At 40.5% G+C, this 22,305-nt stretch overlaps 1 protein-coding gene across 1 annotated transcript; it reads left to right on the top strand.

Moving 5' to 3' along the window:
- The first annotated feature begins 1,088 nt into the window (after positions 1 to 1,088).
- LOC145438201 (uncharacterized) lies at positions 1,089 to 17,025 on the top strand. Its single transcript, XM_080315585.1, has 4 exons — positions 1,089 to 1,219; positions 2,117 to 2,308; positions 7,584 to 7,634; positions 14,832 to 17,025. Exons 1-4 carry the CDS (start codon positions 1,181 to 1,183, stop codon positions 15,282 to 15,284), a joined length of 735 nt encoding a protein of 244 aa, XP_080171711.1. The 5' UTR covers positions 1,089 to 1,180; the 3' UTR covers positions 15,285 to 17,025.
- Positions 17,026 to 22,305: the final 5,280 nt, after the last annotated feature.

The following is a 22,305-nucleotide window of genomic DNA, read 5'->3' as shown; positions in this document are numbered from 1 at the left end:
TGTTTGTGGAATGCCTGTCTACAAGGGGCCGTCAGATAAGGCCTACTTGGATATTTTACATTTAATACCCCTATTATTGATGCTGCGGCCCGTAGAGTCATCAAAAATTAAGAAATTGGCCCGCGAGCACATTTGAGTTTGAGACCTCTGATTTAAATCAAACGAATATTGTTTATACCTTTATATTACTCATCAACAATTGGATCATCCATTGTATATCATGGATGTGTGGGTGGGCGGTGGTATTGCATCATATCAATTTGTTTGTGAGGAATCGTATTCTATTCTATACTTGCCTGATAATTATAGAGTGGGCTATACCGCTACTTGCGTAGTTTAGCAGTTCTACGTATGCGTGAGCAATACAGCGCCTTTTGCGTGTATATTCGTTCGTCGATTCAGAAAAAATAGGGATTCGATCTGTATTTAAAACAGCAGCCAAAATACAGCGACTTCGAAAATTCAACTTGACTTGACTCGACTCGTGACTTGAATCGAGTCATCTCCAAAAACATAGTGACCTGACTTGACTTGAGTCACCTTCGAAAATCGTTGGACTTGACTAACTTCGAGTCAAAATCTGCAATGACTTGTGACTAGAAGGTAATGATGACTTGATCCAACACTGGTGAACTCGGAGCTCTTGTACTGTGCAAGTGCAGAGAAGTAAGTAAGCGAATACGCTAAATTTCTAGTTCGTTATAAATTGCGCAGTCAATCCGGTTGATAATAATAAAAAGTTCAGTAGTATATTGATATTGAAATGAACCCGAATATTTTCGGCTGAAACTATAGTCAGGGGTAATCGTCAGCAACTAGTGGAGAATTGGAAAGAACATTGTACATCAACAATCGTATCACAAGATATGACGTCACCAGCATGAAATTTCGAATAAAAGAGCATTCAATGTACTATTTTTAGATGGTACACAAACTCCTTTTATTGACACAGCCTTGGCTGGTGTATTTTGGTAAAATTTGACTCCAAGGCACACAAATGAAAATGTAATAGAAAGTCGTTTCATGAAATACAGGAGGGACCACGTGTCGGACAGACGGACACACCTGTCGTTATACCTGTCCTACATCACGACTAATGGGATATGACGTCACCTCTTTCTATATTAGGCATTAATTAGGGTTTACTGTATTTTAATGTTCTAATCGATCATCGAGAAATATGGATCAACTCGCTGGTGTTGGATTTGTCTCTTCACCTGTAAGTATCCGCAGCTCACATCGGTTTCCTTACACGTATGATGCATCAGCTATCTAGGACGCTATATCTCTCTCCATTGGTTACATGGTTGTCGATTTCTTTCATGCATGGAAAGGGAAAGGGGATATATATACCTCGAATATACATAGTAATATCAGGGACTCTAACGATGTTTCGTAGTGTCTCCCCTTCGCAATTAGGGGCTCATGACGTCATGGCTTGATAAAAAAGCAAACACTAAAAACGTGTTTTAAACAAGGGCCATGTTTCAAACCTGTTTTTTTAAAATTGGTTTTTGTTTTAAATGCAACCCTAAATTTCGTGCTGGTACGGCAATATTATCGTACCATCATTTCGCAGTTTCATCGTACCATGCAATACACATTTGGCTTTACCGACATGGCTTGTCATGGCGTCATTACAGGCCTCGAGCGATGGCCTTATACTTCCCTTCGTCCATCTATTACGGTAGTATAGGCTTCGTGGACTAGGCTACCAACGTTTCTTGACTCTTGACTCAGTGTGTCGATGGTATTCAACATATAGTATATTGGCCTCGTTGAATAATGACGTTGATTCATCGAAATTGGCTACATCTTCGTTTTAGTCCGAAGGCATGTGATGATTGATTGTGGCCAAACTATCGGATTTTCTAACAGGGTCACAATTCCGCAAGGACGCAAGGAATATTCAGTAGATGCAAGTTCTGGTATTTGCGCGTGTAAGGACACAATACCTTCAACTCCATCTCATATGCGAGATTACCATGCTAAGACTTGATTCAATTTCTAATGAGCCCTTACAGCGCGTTTAGGCATATTACGAACACGAACGTCGAACATCCTTCTACATGGCGCTTCATAGGAACAATTCTGAATTGCACCACACTTTTTTCAGGGAATGGCAATTCCCGCCCAAGGCGATGACCAAGAGACTTATAATAAGATGGTCCGCGAAATGTACGAAAGTCAAAAAAGTATGAAGCGAAAATTTGAAGAGATGGAAAAAAGGTTCGAAACGCAGAGAGCGCAAGACGAACAGACGATTAAGGAGCTAAAGGATAAAATCAAGGATTTGTCTGAACAAAATGTGAGTAGTTTAGTACAGACCAGCAGTTGTTAACCTTTCTTTTTCCAGCGCCCCTTTTCCAAAATTTCGATGGTTTGGCGCATTACAGCTGTACTAAAGACAATGGGGTAGAGCAGTGCGCCTCAACCTTCTTCGAGTCGAAAACCCATTTAACGTTGTTTTGCTCAGCTCATGCACCTCTTCACGTATGGTGTGAGCGTATGTACATAAATATGAATATATTTGATAACTAGGGCGATTTTTTTTGACATGTCAAAAAAAGTCACAATTAGGTCAAAATTGTAGCGTTAGGTCAAAATTTGTCAAAATTGTTTACAAAATCAAACATTTTTTGACCTCTACATTTCGTTTGTATCGTAGATTTTGCGCTGTCTGTAAACTTATCATTTGATAATTTACAGCTTGTAGCCTACTTTATAATCCTACCGTTGTAAACGGCCCATCGTCTGCTCATGGTGAATCATAAACGGTCAAATGAAACAAATAGTGACATGGTTTATGGTCAACGTACTGCAATATCCTAACTGAAGCAAGACTGCTTGGACATTGCATGGTTCTTACATCAAGAAGCGCAAGCTAAAAAATTGTGATTTAGACACTAGAAGTTGGCCGTGCTACAAGTCGGTATTTATGGAATTATAATGAAGAAAACTGGCCTGGTGTAAATGTAGTTGACCAACAACACGAATACCTAAGACAACAACAATGACGATAACCAGTCCACCAATCTACACACAGCTCGGGATCACCTTTGTGTTATCCCAAAACATTTTCGCTTCCTAATAGAAAAAAAGTGGTTGGTGGTTAAAGTCATTGAAGAGTTGAAAGTGATTCATATTTTACCGTGTTTTCAATAATGACAATATACATTTTAATAATATATTCATATTAAAACCCGAAGCTTTTCGAGCTGACACTTCTCAAGGGCAATCGTCAGCAAATGGAGAATTTCAAAAACATGCATCTAGCTACATTGCATACAACCAATTATGACGTCATAGGAACAAACAACATGAAATACAGGCAAACCGCGAGCGCAGCTAGTGGACAATCTTTAGATTCACTACAAATTCCTTCTGCTGACACAAGCGCGGTCGGTGGATTTTAATATAAGTCGATTCCAGTGCAGACAGATGGAAATTAGTGCGGCCTCTACCTAATATCGAAAATCTTTCATCGCGATAGTTTTTAGCGCAAGTTGCATTCTCAGCCAAATGCTTGCCGATGGCAGAGTTCATAGCCATGGCCTGATTACGTTCTAGTATTCGGAGATCAGTTACGGCTGCGTCTTCGCGAGAGTCCAATATGCGTGATCTAATAACGCTAGGGACATGTTGTTTGATGCGTTCCTGCAAGCGCTGAGTTGTTCTTCCCACGTACCGACAATCACAGTGGCACTTGAAATCATAGACTATATTGCTTTGTTGAAAAGCAGGAAGAACATCTTTGCGCGTTGCAGGAAGCAATTGTTTGGTGGTAAACACAACATTAGTTTTTACGTTATCGTAACAGCGATTTACAGCAGAAATCAATTGTTTTTCAAACCGGGAAGAGATGGGGCCCAGCCACGGCAAATGTATATATACATTTTCCTCAGACCGTGTGTTTGTGTTTTGTGATTTGTTGGGATTGAAATTACTGAGTTTTCTGTCCACAGAACTTTTGATGATGTGTTCGGGGTAGCCGTTATCGATTAGAATTTTGCGGATATATTCTAGCTCCGCGTTTAATTTTACATCCGAACAAATCATCAAGGCTCTGTGCACCAATGTGCCAATCAAATTTAGTTTACGGCGATTCGGGCTAAAAGAATTCCAGCGTATGTAATGCCCTGTAAACGTTGGCTTCCGGTAAACCGAAGTGACAAAGCTAACACCCCGTTTTTCCACCAGAACGTCTAAGAATGGTAACGAGTTAGCACGCTCTTTTTCAAATGTGAATTTTAAAGACGAGTGTAGAGAATTCAAGTTAACGAAGAAATCATCGAACTCCGTCTCATTTTGACAGATAACGAAGGTGTCGTCGACATAGCGACGGTACATGAATGGAGGCTTGGTTTCATCTGCGGCGAAAAGTCTGTTTTCATGGAATCCCACAAATATATTGGCTAAAATCGGGCCAAGAGGGCTACCCATAGCTACACCGTCGGTTTGCATGTAGATGGTATCGTTAAAACTAAACTCAACAGAGCAAGTAGCCGTATTAAGAAGTTCAACGAACACTTTACGCGAGAAGGAAGGTGGTGCTAAATCACCACCACCATATAGCGCGTCCGCACAGATATCAATGGTCTCCTTCAGCGGCACGTTCGTGAAGAGGCTAACGATATCATAAGAACCGAGAAACATATTCGGGTTTGGAAGGTCGGTGGTTTTCATCTCGTGCGCGAATGTAAACGAATCAGCGACGCAATGCGAATCATACATGGAACGCACTGGTTCCAAAACATCGATAAGCCACTTCGCGAGCTTGTGCTGCGCCGATCCAATCATAGAAAGAATTGGTCGAACGGGCACATTGGTTTTATGAGTTTTTGGCAGTCCGTACATACGTGGCCTCTGTGCCCCGACCGGTCTGATGGAGGCATAGACCGCAGGTGATATGGAGCCGTTTTTCTTGAGGCTGAATAGTCGGCGCTGTATCCGTCTTTCGATCTTGGCGATGTTATCGAATTCAGCAGCGGGACCAAGTGTCTTGAATTTTGATTGGTCACCCAAGATTGCTTCCATTTTGAGTATGTAATCCCGTTTGTTTAGGATTACAACCCCAGAGCCCTTATCCGGTTTGCTAATGTGAATGTCTGGATTCTGTCGCAATGCTTTTATTGCACGAAAACATTCCTTCGTCATTAAAAAATTTTCCGAATCAATAGGATATCCACAATAGGCATGTGCCAAATCACTCAATCTTGCTTTGAGGGCAGGCAAATTATCAGCGGAGTTCGCCTTGCGATGATATAGTTGAGCCATTAACACTTCAAATTCTGCGAATACCTCTTCACTTTTTATGGTAGTAGGTGGTAAACAAAAGTTGAGACCATGAGACAGTACGAACTCTTCAGTGGGCGTGAGCTTGTAGTCCGATAAGTTAACAATATTTTTCCCGTCAGGACTAGCATTGTTACCAAAGCGTTGGGTAATAAGACGGCTCAAGTTACGTTCATTCTTAGCCAAGTTCTCTTTTTCCTTTATGGTATCTATAGATGCCAGGTACCGGGTGAACCGAATCAAATCAAAGAATGACAAAAATCCACGAATTTCTTTCTGTAGTGACCGACATATACGATGTAAGGTAGCAAGCAACTTGTTGTTCTTGTCGATTTCATCATGTATAAATGCACGCTCAATATTTGGGGTGAGGCGTGCACGAGACCTCTCTATCCTACCTTTGATAAACTTCGGTAACGTCTTTTTGGCGATGCAAGCCTTCAGAAAGGCTGTTGTAGATAAAGCTGTTCTCAATCTTCCCCGACTCTTTATCAGCGTATTGATGGTATTTAGCTGCTGCTTGTTGTACCGTTTTCGGAAGTATTTGAAGAGACTCTTTGGGGTACAGAACTTTAATATACATTTTAATAATATATTCATATTAAAACCCGAAGCTTTTCGAGCTGACACTTCTCAAGGGCAATCGTCAGCAAATGGAGAATTTCAAAAACATGCATCTAGCTACATTGCATACAACCAATTATGACGTCATAGGAACAAACAACATGAAATACAGGCAAACCGCGAGCGCAGCTAGTGGACAATCTTTAGATTCACTACAAATTCCTTCTGCTGACACAAGCGCGGTCGGTGGATTTTAATATAAGTCGATTCCAGTGCAGACAGATGGAAATTAGTGCGGCCTCTACCTAATATCGAAAATCTTTCATCGCGATAGTTTTTAGCGCAAGTTGCATTCTCAGCTTTTCAACAAAGCAATATAGTCTATGATTTCAAGTGCCACTGTGATTGTCGGTACGTGGGAAGAACAACTCAGCGCTTGCAGGAACGCATCAAACAACATGTCCCTAGCGTTATTAGATCACGCATATTGGACTCTCGCGAAGACGCAGCCGTAACTGATCTCCGAATACTAGAACGTAATCAGGCCATGGCTATGAACTCTGCCATCGGCAAGCATTTGGCTGAGAATGCAACTTGCGCTAAAAACTATCGCGATGAAAGATTTTCGATATTAGGTAGAGGCCGCACTAATTTCCATCTGTCTGCACTGGAATCGACTTATATTAAAATCCACCGACCGCGCTTGTGTCAGCAGAAGGAATTTGTAGTGAATCTAAAGATTGTCCACTAGCTGCGCTCGCGGTTTGCCTGTATTTCATGTTGTTTGTTCCTATGACGTCATAATTGGTTGTATGCAATGTAGCTAGATGCATGTTTTTGAAATTCTCCATTTGCTGACGATTGCCCTTGAGAAGTGTCAGCTCGAAAAGCTTCGGGTTTTAATATGAATATATTATTAAAATGTATATTAAAGTTCTGTACCCCAAAGAGTCTCTTCAAATAATGACAATGAATAACTAATATTTTTTGTAAATTAATCCTTCTCATTACCCCAGTTTATATAGTTTAAACTTTGACTCGGCCCGCCAACCTATTATTTGCTGGGCGCCTGGGTTAAATCATTTTCTACTCCTGATCTAAGGTAATGAAACTGGGTGAAGTGAGACTTTGTGATTTAAAAGTATGAGCATGAATCACGCAACCCATACATTTTGCATGAATTACGATGGTTCAGAACCATTGGCATAAACAGTAATAGTATAGTGTAAATATTAAATAATGTATATACTGTGCTTCAGCAATTCAATGAGGGCAACATGTATATAGACATGGTCATGGTCATGGTAAGATACGACTTCCTAACTTTTCCGAGTACTCAAAGCAATGATTTCGCTTAAGCTATTCCCTCAAGTGTTTCAACTGACTATATAAAAACATCTTCCCAATTCTATGCAGTGCACCTGTGTGAAACAGACAATGCTTGTGGATATAGGAAATGTTATTCTGGAAATGTTAGGGGTTTTCAACAAATATAAATACAGAGCGTAGATCTATAGCCCTCCCTACTCCGACAATCTACACACCTAGCAACCGACTATTTAGCTGATAGCTGCCTACCTGCCTTGAAAATACTTACTTCAACTTGTTGTTAAAGTAAATTTTGTAAAATAATTTTGATTTAGTAGTGACCAATTTGCTTATACCTCTACAACTATTATGTCGTTGAGTGTATCAACATCTCACTATTTTATCTAAAACAACAGGATCCGAATCTACAAACAATTCAATCGGAAATGTCCGAGGAAGAGAGCAAGGTACGTTATATTTATAGGATAATAGATTCGGCTGTATCAAGACTTGTATCGCCTTAAGCAATTCTAGGAATGCATCAAGTTGACCTTTTTCGGGGCTATTCAATTCGCGGACCGCGGGCCGAATGCAGACCTTTTGATTATTGAATCAGGACCTTGTCTGTCTCTGTATTAGGCCTACTTTGTATTTTGATAACTCCAAATCCATTATCGTGGATTTCCAAAAAACAAAGTGCAGTGTTTTTATTCTTTCTGTTCCGCAGACTTTACTTACAGCTTCTAGTCAGCCCTTGTAAACATGAGCTTTATAAAGAATAGATTTCGCATCTGCGTGACCAGTAAAGGCCTTCACCACTGCCCTCGACTCGCTCTCACCACATTGGAACCAATATTAAAGAATTAGCAAGGAATAAAGAAAATGCTAATGCTATCGCTAGCTATGATAAACAGAACAATACATACATTTCGCTTATTGTTTTTGCTAATACCGCTTAATTGGATTTTATATAAAGTTATACCGTATTACATTCGTGTGACTGTGAATAATTTCACGAGGGTTAAAATGGACCTAAGCAAATATTAAAGTTTTGAGACCGGAGCTTCGCTAAAAATAGATGAGTAACTCTGGCCTATATATCGTTGACGTAAGGCGAGTGGATTACCGAGCAGGGCGGTGGAGTCGGAGTCGGAGTCGGTGGAGTCGGACTCGGAGTTTGGCTAATTTTCGCTTAATGGAGTTGGAGTCGGAGTTGTGAAAACTATAGTGACTGCAGTCGGAGTTTGTGAAAAGGACCTTCACTCCGTCTCCGAATCCAACTTCTTTATTATGAAAACAATTGCTTTCAAAGGTATCTTTAAATTATTACTAATAATAAGTAAAATAGGATTTTTCTGTACCATCAATCACTGTTATTAACGAGAAGGTTTTGTTTGGCCCGCGAGGTAATTCTCGAAATTAGTTACAACATCAGGTAAAATTGCAAGGCCAACCAAAATTTGATTAGTGACCGCGAAATTTGATGATGACTAAAACATCAGTTCAGACGCATTGACGTAACCAGGGGCCAGCCACATTTATCGCAGATCTTCGTATATGACCATAAAGTAGAATATTTTGTTGCAGATTTATTCGACTTGAAATTTTTCTTAGCACCTCGCATGATTTATTGTCACTCGATTTTTGCATTTAGTATTGGGGCCCCCTCCTGAAAATTATAAATACGCGTAATTTACAGAGTTGGGTCCAACTACATTCGCAATTAGGAGATAACGTGTCGTCCAACATGCGACTTCGCTTGTGCGCTCGCAGCGAGATCGTTGGCGATGAAACATTTGCACAAAATGAGAGTGGCATGTTCACCGAAACCTTCGATATTGAAATGTCTAAACGCCGAATAAGCCTGTCCTTGCCAAATTAGCCCAGTGGTATACAGAGGCGAACCCCAATATATGCAAGTAACATATTTATTGATCGAATTCATTCATCACCTTTGAAAAAATTTCGCGCTTCGCGTGACCAGGATATCAATACGCATTGCACACTTCACAGTTGCACACAAAGTTTTCATGACATAAACGTTATCAATTTGAAAGTGTAGTAATATAAATCTTGTTTTCAATGTTATCTAAATCGGTTTGCACCTATCGGACGACAAAAAGGGTCATCAACATTAAAGTGGTTCGTAAATGTCATGTGACCCTTTGACCGAAAAGGTTGGCCACCCCTGATGTAGATAAAATTGGTCATTATTTGCAAATTACAATTCAGCTCCAAAGAAGAAGAAAATTGCAATATGCATATTCGCGATCCAGTCACAAATCGACGCAATTTTTGGAATTATACCAGCATACTGCGACAGAGTAAATACATCGTCTGGTTTTGTAAAACAGTAAAATTGATGTAAATATAACCGAACGCTGCTTACCACTTGACAAAATTAAAAATATTTGAAGTGTAGCTTAGCTCTGTGCTCTTCAACCCTTTTCGTCGTGATACATCCTTTTACCGTTCAGTTAAAACTCGTACACCCTTGACACAGATTCCGTAGTAAGCCTAATTCAGGGGTGTTTTACCTTTTTTCAAATCACGGCCATATTTCGATTACATAGGCCTATAGGATATGTCGTCATGACCCCTCTGGACGGAAAATATTGATGTTTGTGGTTACATAACGACTGGGAACTCCGCACCGCAGAGTGCCACTGTAGCATTCTATGCCATCACGGACTTCTTGAGATATACCTTGCGTATAAAAGTATCTAATTGTAGAAGCAGAACATCCCGCAGGGTTACTATTGTGCCAAAATCGCGATTATAAATGGTAAAGGAAAAGTTATCGTTTTCCAGTCGCGCCTATCGTGCGAATTTTTTTTTCAACCTCGAAAATATTAATAGTTAGTTATAATATTTCTGTCAAATATTCATCAATTCTTTAAACACGTGACCAGAATAACCGGCAGATGTGATGAAGGGGATGTCTTCGAAAATTTTGGGCACAAAATTAGTGATGATGCACTTCCGGTTTTTCATGAACCACTTTGTTGCAATTAGTTATATCTTGACTTCACATCAGAATTGTCGGTATAGTCAAAATTATTGGTATAGCCCAAACGTAACACAAAAACCTCATATGTGAGATTCTCAAATCGACCCCCGAGACTCTCTGGCTGCGCCCCTGCAATTATGTAGCCTACAGTGCGCTATTTATAAGCATCTTACAGGAATTACCAATTCAAAATGCCTGAGGTATCGCGGCGGTTTCCTCAGGAATCAGTATAGACGGATATCACAAGCTGGATACCTGTTCTACTGCAAAAGGAACCAATACTAGTGATGGTGCGAACGTGAGGTTCAAGTTCGCGTTCTGTGTGTGGACCTCAGAAATTTCGAGGTTCACGTTCACAAACGAAGCTTAGCAGGTTCTGCACTGTGAACCTCTATCATATATTACAATTTTTCACGTTAATATAACATCTTTAGTTGAAATTCTTTGCATTTTAACTTCGGACCATCTCTATGCATGGCACTGGCAGCATAATAAAATCAACAGTAAACAACATGCGCCTTGTCATCTCAGAAATGTTATTTGCTTTGTTGTAAAGTTTGCCGGAAACATTCTGCTTTCCGTTTGTGAATTCTCTGCTGTGATCTTAAGCCGCAATCACACAACACCAAGAACGAAATACACTATATGTAGATCAGGGGTGTCAAACATACGGCCCGCCAGACGATTTCATCCGGCCCGCGAAGCGACTTTGAAAAATGGCCGTGTTATCCAGCACATTTCTGACAAATGCGAATTTAATTTCATTAGATAATCTCTCAGGACAGAAAATGCTAAGTATGTTCATAGGCCACATTATAGCCATCCGGCAGTGGTGTTACGGTTTCACTGTAATGACCATCAGCAACAAGTCGCTGCCATTGACATCTAATTCCGAGAAGGGAAAAAGTGCACACTGAGCACCGAGTTTTGTTGAAAAACGTAGCTTTTCAAAGACGTGAAACCCCAGTGAGAGAACGGCATATGCAGGCTACATGGAGAACATAATTGTTACATAAAAATGTATTCAAAATACTTCATTTTCGCTAATGACTTAACAGCTCCTCAACTTCCAGAAAAAAAAAACGATTCGCAATATTACAATAATGAACCAAATTTCAAAGTCTGCATTTACAGTTAAATATCGTGTATTCCTCACAACGTTTACACTGGACTGTTGCCAGATTACGACTAAAACAAAGCCATAGTTGCATAGTAGCAATTTGCCAACGTATACCGTCGTTAAAGTCACTTTATCAGCAATTTATGTAACTGCATTCAATCAAATAATCATCGTTATTTCGCCTCTTCCATTGTTTGCGAAGAAAAGTGTTGATAAAATAGCCCCCTCTGATCCATAGGCTGTATAATTGAGTATTCAAGTGCACAACTAGGGCATGGATTGTGCGGTAATATTTTGGAATAATGTGACTGGTCCGGCACGCGACCGATTTGAAGGTCTGAATCCGGCCCGCGACGCAATTGGAGTTTGACACCCCTGATGTAGATAGTCAGCGAATGATGCTTTTTAAACCAATCAATGAAATTGATATAAAGAATACATCGCTGTCTAATGTAAAATGTCTAATCTTTAATGTAAAATCTAGCGGGCGTATGGTATCCATCTAGATTTGATGTGTTTATTGTATCATAAAAACCAAATCCGTGCGATTGGGGCGTTGGTTACTACAGCTTGTTTATGGGCTGATATCGGTACCAATTATAGAAACCCTTTTTACACTCTGCTCAATATCAATGTTGCTATAGTCAGACGCTGAACACATTGTCTGGTCTGGCGGATACCGTTAAGGCAGTGGTTCTTAACCTTTTTCATATCGTTACCCCCAAGAAGAAAATGACGGGATGCAATTACCCCTTTCCAAAAAATAACAGATTGCAGCTTGCGCTCAATTAATTGCGAAACAGCTCAATGAAGACGTCATAATGTACACTAAAATGCCTGTTGAAAATGTCAAGACAATGGGAAGGCTGATGCTGTTTTCGTGTTATCAAGTGGTCAAATCCAGAGAAAGATGAAAAAATAACCAGCATCTCATGTATCCTAATTGTCAATCGCAAACTTATTTCGTTTTGATAGATACCATTGCAGAAAATCCTACTCCACAGCAATAATTTGAAGGAAATTCAATCAGAAAGTTCAAGGCCATTTTTGAAGGCGAGCCCAAAAGGTTCCAAAATCTTCCCCTCGTTTCTTCGAAGGCACTTTCATGATTTCAGACTTAATTTTAATGACTAGACTAGACCACTACACTTTTCAATACTAACAACTATATTTCTACGATATTGTTCCTGCATTATAGGTGTAAAGCTGAACTTAGACGCCCCTTGTTGTCTTTCAATTTACCAGCATGCACAACAATGTATGATCCGCACTGCTGCAAAATGAATTAGATCTACTTAGCTCTATACTAAACTACACTGGGGCCTGTTATTCATAATCACTATAGTTACTATGATATCACAGCAGGACTGGTGTATTCAGTGAAACGAAATAGCCTACATACAAGCTGGAAAAATATATGTTGGCCTACATTGATATTGGCCAATGAAAATACTTCAGGTATGTAAGCATATGAAAAACAATTTGAATTACCCCCCAAGAATTGGTAATTTACCCCTTTGGGGGTAATTACCCCCAGGTTAAGAACCAGTGCGTTAAGGCGTTATAGTAATATTCCATGCAAGCCGTCGTCAAAATTATTAGCAAAGTCACGGACGATATTGATTTTATGGGAATATCACATCATTTGATTGCTCAAATTGATAAATTTAGTGACGTTTGAAAAATCAGCATGTACTTTAGCTAGATATCTTGTATATCACTTGTCATTGAAATTTAGGGTTCGAATTATCAATATGACGTCGCGTGACGCCATAGCTTCACGTTCGCGTTCACACAGAGCCTTTCAAAAAAGTTCCTGTTCACATGTACCTGAACCTTTCATGGGGCTCGCACCATCCCTAACCAATACGTTAAATGATGAGAAGGAGCATCTGCTTATGACATCACAAGAGGAATGCAATTTACAAGTTGCGTACAGCTGATATGAGCCACCTGTTTTGAAGCATAAACTTTCCTATTCATTGTGATAGTTAGTCATCAGCAGAGGTGGTCGGTAACGAAGTACTTCTACTTTTTCGAAGCACTCAAGTAGTTTTCCTCTACTTCTGGTACTTACTCAAGTAGATCTAATTTTCGCTACTTCTACTTCTACTTCTTAATATTTTGTGATCTACTTACTTACTTTTCGCTATTTTCAGTTTGTCAAGTAGAAGTAGTTCAATCTTCCAATCAGGAAGATAGCCTGAGGAATTTCGAAGCTGTTTTCACCGAGTATTAACATTTAATTTTCATAAAAGTCAAGTAAAGCACAGAATTTTCGTCGCGCTTCGCGCGCAGTGAATACGGAGTAACCAGTATGATTTCACGAAAGTATCGGTGAATATAATTTAGTTGGAAGGTTGGCGTGGATCCGTTCACAGCACATTGTCGCCCTTCGCCCATATAAAATAATTAATAAGTATATATGGCTCATCATAACGTTTAAAACTGATGTTTCGCAATCTAGCATTTTCTTGTCACATCGTAATCTAGCATATATGTACATGGTGTGTCCTAATCTGGAAGAGTGGACTTTTACTTTCTTTTTTTAGTTTTAGAGCTGTTTTAGCATACCACCTTTGAAACTCTCTGGACTAAAAACATGAAATACATATTCTGCTTTTAGAAGTAGTATTTATATATTTCACTTTCAATTCCCAGTATCATATAGCCTACTTTAGTTGAGTTATAATTAATATCAGTTCTTTTGTCCGGATAGCATACATGTTGAAGTATAAAAGCAAGTGCAGTAATGCCTTTAATTTCTGGAAATAAAGCTACACAATACGGCATTTTTACGGTCCACCATATTTTTATTAACGTTTACTAATAGCGCAAAGTGTTTACACCGTATCCTATACAACTTCTCCGTATTGCTCTCCGACTTAACTACGGGCCTTATAATATGGGGGATGGCGCCATACCATGCTATTTTCCAAAACGTGCTGTTCGAGAAAACAGAGGATTAGCATCGCATTTCCTTATCAATACTATCATTTTCATCCCATGATGTGGACGAATGCTTATGCTATCGAAAATTGGATACCTGCGGGTATGCATCAATATGAATCAAGCTCGTCACCTATCACATAGCTCAATTTGCACCTTTTTATGATCTATCCAATCAGAATCGTTTTCACAACTACTTACTTACTTGAGTACTTTTAAAGTCAGTCAATTCGACTTCTACTTCAAGTAGTTTCAGGTTGCTTATGAAAGAAGTACTTCTACTTGTACTTGAGTAGATTTTTTCGTCGGTACTTCTACTTCTACTTGAGTAGCTTTCTTGACTACTTTGACCACCGAGGCCTATGTTATAGGCAGACTATTACGCAGGCTTCGTTATTACACTATATTTTGTTCCAGATTTTACTTACAATCACGGGAAAAACTAGCTTTGACGTTCTTGCTAGATATGTAAATGGGTTCACCTTTAAACTATGCTTACTGCTATAGTAGAGTAGTCCTCAGCTTGCAGACGATAATTATATAACGCTCAAGAAATAACAATAACAGATGTACAATCCTTTTCAGCATCTCGTGTTCATCAAAATAAACGAGTTCGCTGACAAATATTTGGAAAAAGTGATGAATGACTCTGAACTCAGCGTCAGCAAGAAAATGGAAGCTATTAAAAAAGTGGAAAAATGGCGTTCCGATGCAAAGGGCCGAAGGGAATCGAAAATGCGAAAAGTCTCTGGCCTCGCGGGTCTGGCAGTTGGTTTGGGCGCGGCCGGCGCAGTTACCGGGACTGTAACCGCAAAGCTATTTGTTGCCGGTGCTTTGGGCGCCGTAGCTCTAACTGGTATCGGGGTTGTTACATGTTTCGGTACTGTCATCCTTGGAGGCTTATTATTTGCTGGCATCATCTACGGTGGTTATCGCTTGTTCGTGAGACTATATGAGGGTGACGAAAAGTCCCTCAATGAACATGGATCCGAAGCCATGCCCGATGTCACATTCGACACGACTCCATTGGCAGGCTAGCACCCGGGAGCATACTATAATCACGGAACTTTACATTTGATCGATCTTTTCTTCTGTGTTAGATAGACCTATACATGTCCAGTCCCCAGAGGTGGTCAAAGTAGCCAATAAAGCTTCTCAAATAGAAGTAGCAACGCCAAAATCTACTCAAGGACCTAAAACCTATAACCTAAAACTACTTCAAGCAGAAGTATAGAATTGACCGGCTTTAAATCAACTCAGGTAAGACAGTAGGAAATAGTTTTGGAAACAGTAAGAAACGTTCGCATGGACATCGGAAGCTGTAAATTGAGCTATGCGGAAGGTGTGGAGAACTTGATTCATATTGATGCATCCCAGGAGGGATGACCGCATCATTGTATGCAAATGATAGTTTTGCTATGGAAAACCGATTTTAAGCTTTCGTTTACTCGAACACCCCGTTTCAGAAAATTGGATGGCATGGCGCCCGCACCCGTATTATAAGGCCCGCAGTTTAGAATAAGATCAATACGGAGAAGTTGTGTTAACCCTGGGCGCGATTAGTATACGTTAATAAAAATAGCGGGTCGTAAAAATCCATATACTGTAATTTTACTTCCGGAATATAGAGGTAATACTACACATGGTTATAAATTTCAACGTGTATGTTCTTCAGACAATAGAACTGACATGAATTGAAAGAACTCAAAGTAGTGATATTGTGAATTAAAAAAGAAATACAAATACTATTCCTAAAAAGCGGAAAATAGGTTTTCTTTCTTTCGTCCGGCAAACTTCAGCGGTGGTCTGCTAAAACAGGTCTAATGCTAAAAAAAGTCAGATAGCACTTTTCCCGGTTGGGACACGCCATGTGCTGCTAGATTTCGATACGATAGGTAGATGCTAGATTGCGAAACGGTAGTTCCAAACGTTTTGATGAGCCAGCAATGCGCTGTGATCAGAACCACGCCACCCGCCACCTAAATTATATGGACCGCTACTTTCGTTAAAATATATTTGCCACTTCATAAGTAATTTTCGCGAAGCGTGACGAAAATTCTGGACCTTACTTAACTTTTGTGAAAATTATCTTCTTGTTGCGGGTCCGCGAATAGAGCCCCGAAATTCCCCAGTCTCTTTGTCTACTTCTACTTGACAAACTCTAAATAGCGAAATGTAAGTAAGGAAACCACAATATATTACCAAGTAGAAGTAGCGGAAACCAGGATTTACATGAGTAAGTATTGCAAGTAGTGGAAAATTACTTGAGTACTTCAAAAAAGTAGAAGTACTTCGTTACTGACCACCTCTACCTGTGCCCACGACAAATGATGGTAATCAAGATACTACGATACCATGTATCCACGGAGTTGTATAAATTCGCAAGTAAGCAGGATATGATATGGTTCGAGTTTACTGCGTGACCTCATTACGCATATTCATGAATATACAATGGATGCTTGGAAGTGCGATAACAGCGTGTCACGAATACGCCAGTCGTAATAAAGAAACATATTCGATGTGCTAAATTCATCGCAGGATACATATACCCCACTGTATAGCTCGAGAGTTCTCATGAGGAAATATCCCTATTCAGCCGTTCGATTGAAATGGGCATGTGTCGTACTTCCCTGTTGATGTTGAACTCTGGGCTCATTCAGCATTTAATATAACGAAGAGCTCCTTCACGCCAAACGTTGTTGACATTAAACTTAATAGCTTTTGTAATTATCTGTGTGCATTTTGTTAACATGGAATTACATTGCATTACCACAACTTATAGATCGCAAATTAAAATATTTCGTATTATTAGGAGCTGCGAAAGACTTCACTAACTAGTGACTTTGCAATGTAATGAGAAATGGTTTGTGTCTTTATGAAGACAGTTTTAAAGAAAGAGAGTGCAGAATATAGTAAGTCTCTTGGTCAGTGTTGTGAAATAATTTTTTTCCCGCGGGCCAAATTAAAAGCAGAAAATACGTTGGCGGGCCGAATGAGAATTTTTAGCTATATATATTCTGAGGCGTATTAATTGTATTTCTAAATTGAAAGCAGTGAATTACATTGTTAATACATGCTGCTTAGGCGAAAACTTGATATTAGGCAATGTGAAAGTGACGTTTAGTTAACAAAAAATAATATTTATTCGCCGTCATAATTAAAAAAAAGGTAAGTACGATATATTTAAACTCGTTTTTAACCCCCAGACACGGTTTTTATTAACGCATTAAAATGTATTCAGTATAGGCTACTACAAAGCTTCTCCTGGTCGCTGCCTCCTGCGCAATGTGCAGCTTGGTGAAATAACCTTTGTTGTTGATGGAAACTAGCAATGCTTTCGGAGTCCAGTGTCTTCGTTTTGTTTCATATTGCCGACTTAAATCATACTCCACTGCGACGTGCTAGCCATAAACTAAAAGGACGGGTTCGCCCCTGACGAATCTTTTTGGAATTTTGATCGTCGGCCCTCAAGTTTCTATTTTTTTGACATGCCCGCCAGTTCATCGTTTAATCACGAATTTCATAGTGAACAAATGTCCGGTCCAGTTCTACAGGTAATGATTTTAGTCCACTGATTAACATCATTCAGAAGTATATGTTTCATGTCTTGAATGCCAGGTTACTTTTCGCCGGCCGAACATTGCCCAGGTCTGCTCTTTACAGTGCTCACACAAAGCAGGAGTTAAGCCATGAGTTGGGTTGGAGGCAATGGCATTGGTTTGTATTGCGATCATAAAACTGGTATATCCGTGACCGTGACATCCCCGCTGGTGCTCGACACTTCGGAACAATGTGTAACGGAATATGGTGTGCTGACTCAATGACGTTGGCCTGACTGGCATCTCCAACCAGGGCTTTGGAGCTAGGAGCCCCGGAGCCGTGCATTTTTACCGGAGCTGGAGCCAGGTATTTGAGGGGTCGCTCTGGCTCCGACGTATTCATAAGATGCTATGATATATGCACAGGGCCGTAACAGCACTTCGCCAGCCCCCCCAAAACTTTGGTAGTGGGCCCCCATATGGTTATAGACCGAACTTCTGGGGGGTGACGCCCCCCAGACCCCCCTTCGGCAATACACTGTTTACCGCTATTTAGGATATGCGTTGGGAGTTTGTTTGGTTTGTCGCCTAAGCGCGCGCAGCGCGGGGAATTTCTAGAATTCATGACTGAATCAGTCAGTATGATCGGGAATTACATATATCTTGTTATCAATTTTTATCTTCTCTCTGCTCACGTAATCAGATTTGCCGGTAGAGCTGAGTGAGGTGTGTTTGAAAAGGTACGACCACTAAATAATAATTAAACATCTTCGGGCGTATACCCGTTGGTAGGAACGAAACAGCACCTCGTCAGGCCCCCAAAAGCGTGGGTCTTGGGCTCCCATAGGGTGATGAAACGACCCCTCCATCACGTTGTTCGCGTTTGTCACGAAATCATCTGTACTGTATTGTGAGCCAGCGCCAAGCGCGAAAATTTTCGATAATTTATGATAAAATCAGTCAATCAGATGGGCGATTGCATATATATTATGCTATCAATTTACTGTCCTCTCTACTCACGTAATTAGATTTACCGGTAGAGCTGAGTAAAGTGTCTTGAAGACGGGAGGGTCCGTAAATAATAATTAAATATCTTCGGGCGGGCGGACCCGTTGATATGACTTCATTACATGATGTTATTTCGTGACTCCTAGTCTGCTATATCAAAAAATATAGAATCGCCCAAACGTAGGCTTCTAAACTAAGAGACGCACACGATTTCAAATTGATATTTCTTCACTGGCATAAAATTTTTCCCAGCGGGATGGTATTTGTCTTGTGAGGTTCAGATTGCAAAGACAGGAACATTCGGCGACAGTCATTTAGGCGCATATGGACAATTAAACCTATATGTATTTTGTTTATATAACGAAGTCGTTGGTCAGCATAAGGGCATAGACCCTTTCGGCCAAGGTTTTCTCGCTGCCGATCGTTCTGGCACACTTCTTGGAGTCGCATGTTATATGGCCTAAAACTTGATTGTATGTCTTAGTGGGTCATGGCGCGGTAATGGCCCAATGCCCATAATAAAGATACACGACTACTTGAATTCGCGCGCAGCGAGAAAAATTTTTGAAAAAATTGCATAAATTTTCAGCAAACACTCTATGATTTATGCTAATTCACGAAATAATTTTGGGCCCCCTTCGAGCTCGCCCCCCCCCCAATTGGGGGGTTTGGGGTGCGGCAGTTACGGTGATGTATATGCAACAACCATATCTGCTGAGTTCACATAATTCAACAGCAGGCCTTCGCGAAATTAAGAATCGTTTCCTCTTTGGCGCTACCTTTTCCGACCACCCATGTTCCTGGGGATTTAACAGCAGATCATTCTTATGTTCAATGTTCAATTTTCATACATTATTGCCGAACCTCGGTATGCAAAATATGCCTGTGAATATTGTGGGTTTTCGGCATACCCGCAATTTCAGCATCAGCACAACCTTGTTGGCCAATTGTATACGGTTCGAAAATAATGATCACTATGTATTACGCGAAATAGGAGAGAGGATAAAAACGTGATGTCGTTTCACATGTCGATATGACGAACACGAGCCGAAAAATTCAATCTCATCGTTGCTATGAATCGGACGAGCAAATACTCGTTCTTGCGTGATAGTTCTATATTCGGGATGCGAAATTGAACATGTTTTGTTTGTTTGTTTTATTAAATCATTGGCGCTTATCGCTATTATAGTCATTTGCGCCCAGTACATGAATTTCAGAAATGTCAGATGTCTTTGTGCTTTTTGCTCCTCGATCGCGATCTTTAGCTGCCATCTTTCAAGAGTTCGGCTCTCTCTTCGTCTGGGCTTTTCAATGCGCTGTACTACAGCGGGATCGGCGATGAGGAGCCCAGATAGACCTCCGACACATAGCAACATGGTAGAGCCGACACTCGAACCATCAACCATCGATGTCGGGACTACAGTGTTTAACCATAGTGTCCTATATGGTGTCGACACAAGCAAATCGCACGGTTCAATGAAATTGTATCACGTCACAGTTTCCATTTGGCTACAGGCAATTTGACGGTGATTTTTGACCAACTTGCCGAGCATCAAATTTGATAAAACGGGTATCAATCGAAAGCTGCCGCCGTACTGATTACGAAAATATAAATTTTATTCCGCTCGCGGCCCTGGAACCCCCACAATCAGCCTCTAATTTTTCATTGTTATGGAGATTGGCATTGGGACGCAACAATGCTGTCTAGCGAAACGAGACAGGTGCTCGAGAAAAAGGGAGCCAGACAGTATTGTTGCGTCTGTCGTTTCGCCAGACAGCATTGTTGCGTCCCAATGCCAATAAAATTTATATTTTCGTAATCAGTACGGCGGCAGCTTTCGATTGATACCCGTTTTATCAAATTTGATGCTCGGCAAGTCGGTCAAAAATCACCGTCAAATTGCCTGTAGCCAAATGGAAACTGTGACGTGATACAATTTCATTGAACCGTGCGATTTGCTTGTGTCGACACCATATAGGACACTATGGTTTAACCAACTGCGCCACTCGCTTTTTGGAATTCATTACTGCGCATCATCGTCATTCACTCCAGTAAGGATTTTCGAGCGTAAATAGGGGATGGCAGAAGAGTAGCCCAAAAACACCTGGTATTTTATGTTGGAGACAAATTACTGATTTTATACGCGATTTACAATTTGTTATCATCTGTTTCGTAAACTTGTAAATGTGCAATGTGCATATACTGCATAGTTTAATTGGTTATGGGCATGGCGCAATGTGCATGGCACAGCGTTTAATTCGATTATTCGATTCGTTTCAACGGGAAAATATCGTATTCCGATAAACTTGATCGACACCGGATGGACTGGTAACGAGAGCACCAATATCGAACGTCAAACCATAGTGTCCTATATGGTGTCGACACAAGCAAATCGTACGGTTCAATGAAATTGTATCACGTCACAGTTTCCATTTGGCTACAGGCAATTTGACGGTGATTTTTGACCGGCTTGCCGAGCATTAAATTTGATGAATCGGGTATCAATCGAAAGCTGACTCTGCACTGATTACGAAAATATAAATTTTATTCCGCTCGCGGCCCTGGAACCCCCACAATCAGCCCCAAATTATTCATTGTCGAGTAGATTGGCAGTGTGACGCAACAATGATGTCTGGCGAAACGAGAGACTCGCTCAAGAGCAAGGATGCGGCCGAGCGGCGAGAGTGGGATCAGCTGACGTTGCGGCAATAGCGATGTGCAAACGCGCGACAGAGAAACGCAGCGCTGTTGATACTTTTTCTATGCGTTTCGGTACAAGCGAGCACACACCAGCCTTTCCTTGACTTGTAAGGGTAGAACTGGGTCCACAGAATGTATTAGGGCCCTACCAATTTTCGCGCAATATCCTTCAGCAGATAAAGATATGTAGGCTACGTCTAAGTAGTCTACATTGGATATGTCAGATTATTATGATATCGATTGCCTTAGCCCGCTTGTTGCGTAGGGCTCCAGAGACACGTCGCGCTGTTGATGGCGGGTGTCGATACTTTCTATAGTCGCTTTTATGGTTAAGTGTGAGCAGGGAGCATTGAGCATGAGCATACATTACAAGCTTTTATTTGATCCGTATGGGTAGGACTTGGTCCGCGAATGCAGCAGGTAAAATGTTGATTGTTGAATAAAGTTTGACAGCAGGGGTGTCGAATTAAACTGGTATCGCTGTCCGGATTCAATCCGTTACTAGAAAACTCGCGGGCCATACCTGCCAAATGATTCCAAAATGTTACCACCAAATTCATACCTTTGTTTTTCACTGAAATATATCTGATATCACTATAAACGTTGACGTTGGAAGTTGGTTTAGCATTTTTCAATCACCAAATAGTTTTTTTGAATGCCGGGGACCTTTTGCGTCAAAAGTAATACAGTGGTATCACAGATATTTGAATTATATTCATTCTGTAGCCTGTATATATATTCCTAATGTATCTTACGTAATACGGATTTGCAGTATTTTTTTCGCATCTGTGAATAACTGAATGTCCATTGT

Source organism: Botryllus schlosseri, chromosome 4 (assembly GCF_051294905.1).
Source record: "Botryllus schlosseri isolate E-star chromosome 4, Bs_hap1, whole genome shotgun sequence".
In the NCBI taxonomy this organism is placed as follows: Eukaryota; Metazoa; Chordata; class Ascidiacea; order Stolidobranchia; family Styelidae; genus Botryllus; species Botryllus schlosseri.
Note: the sequence above shows the minus strand (reverse complement) of the source record. Positions and strands in the feature narration are given on the sequence as shown.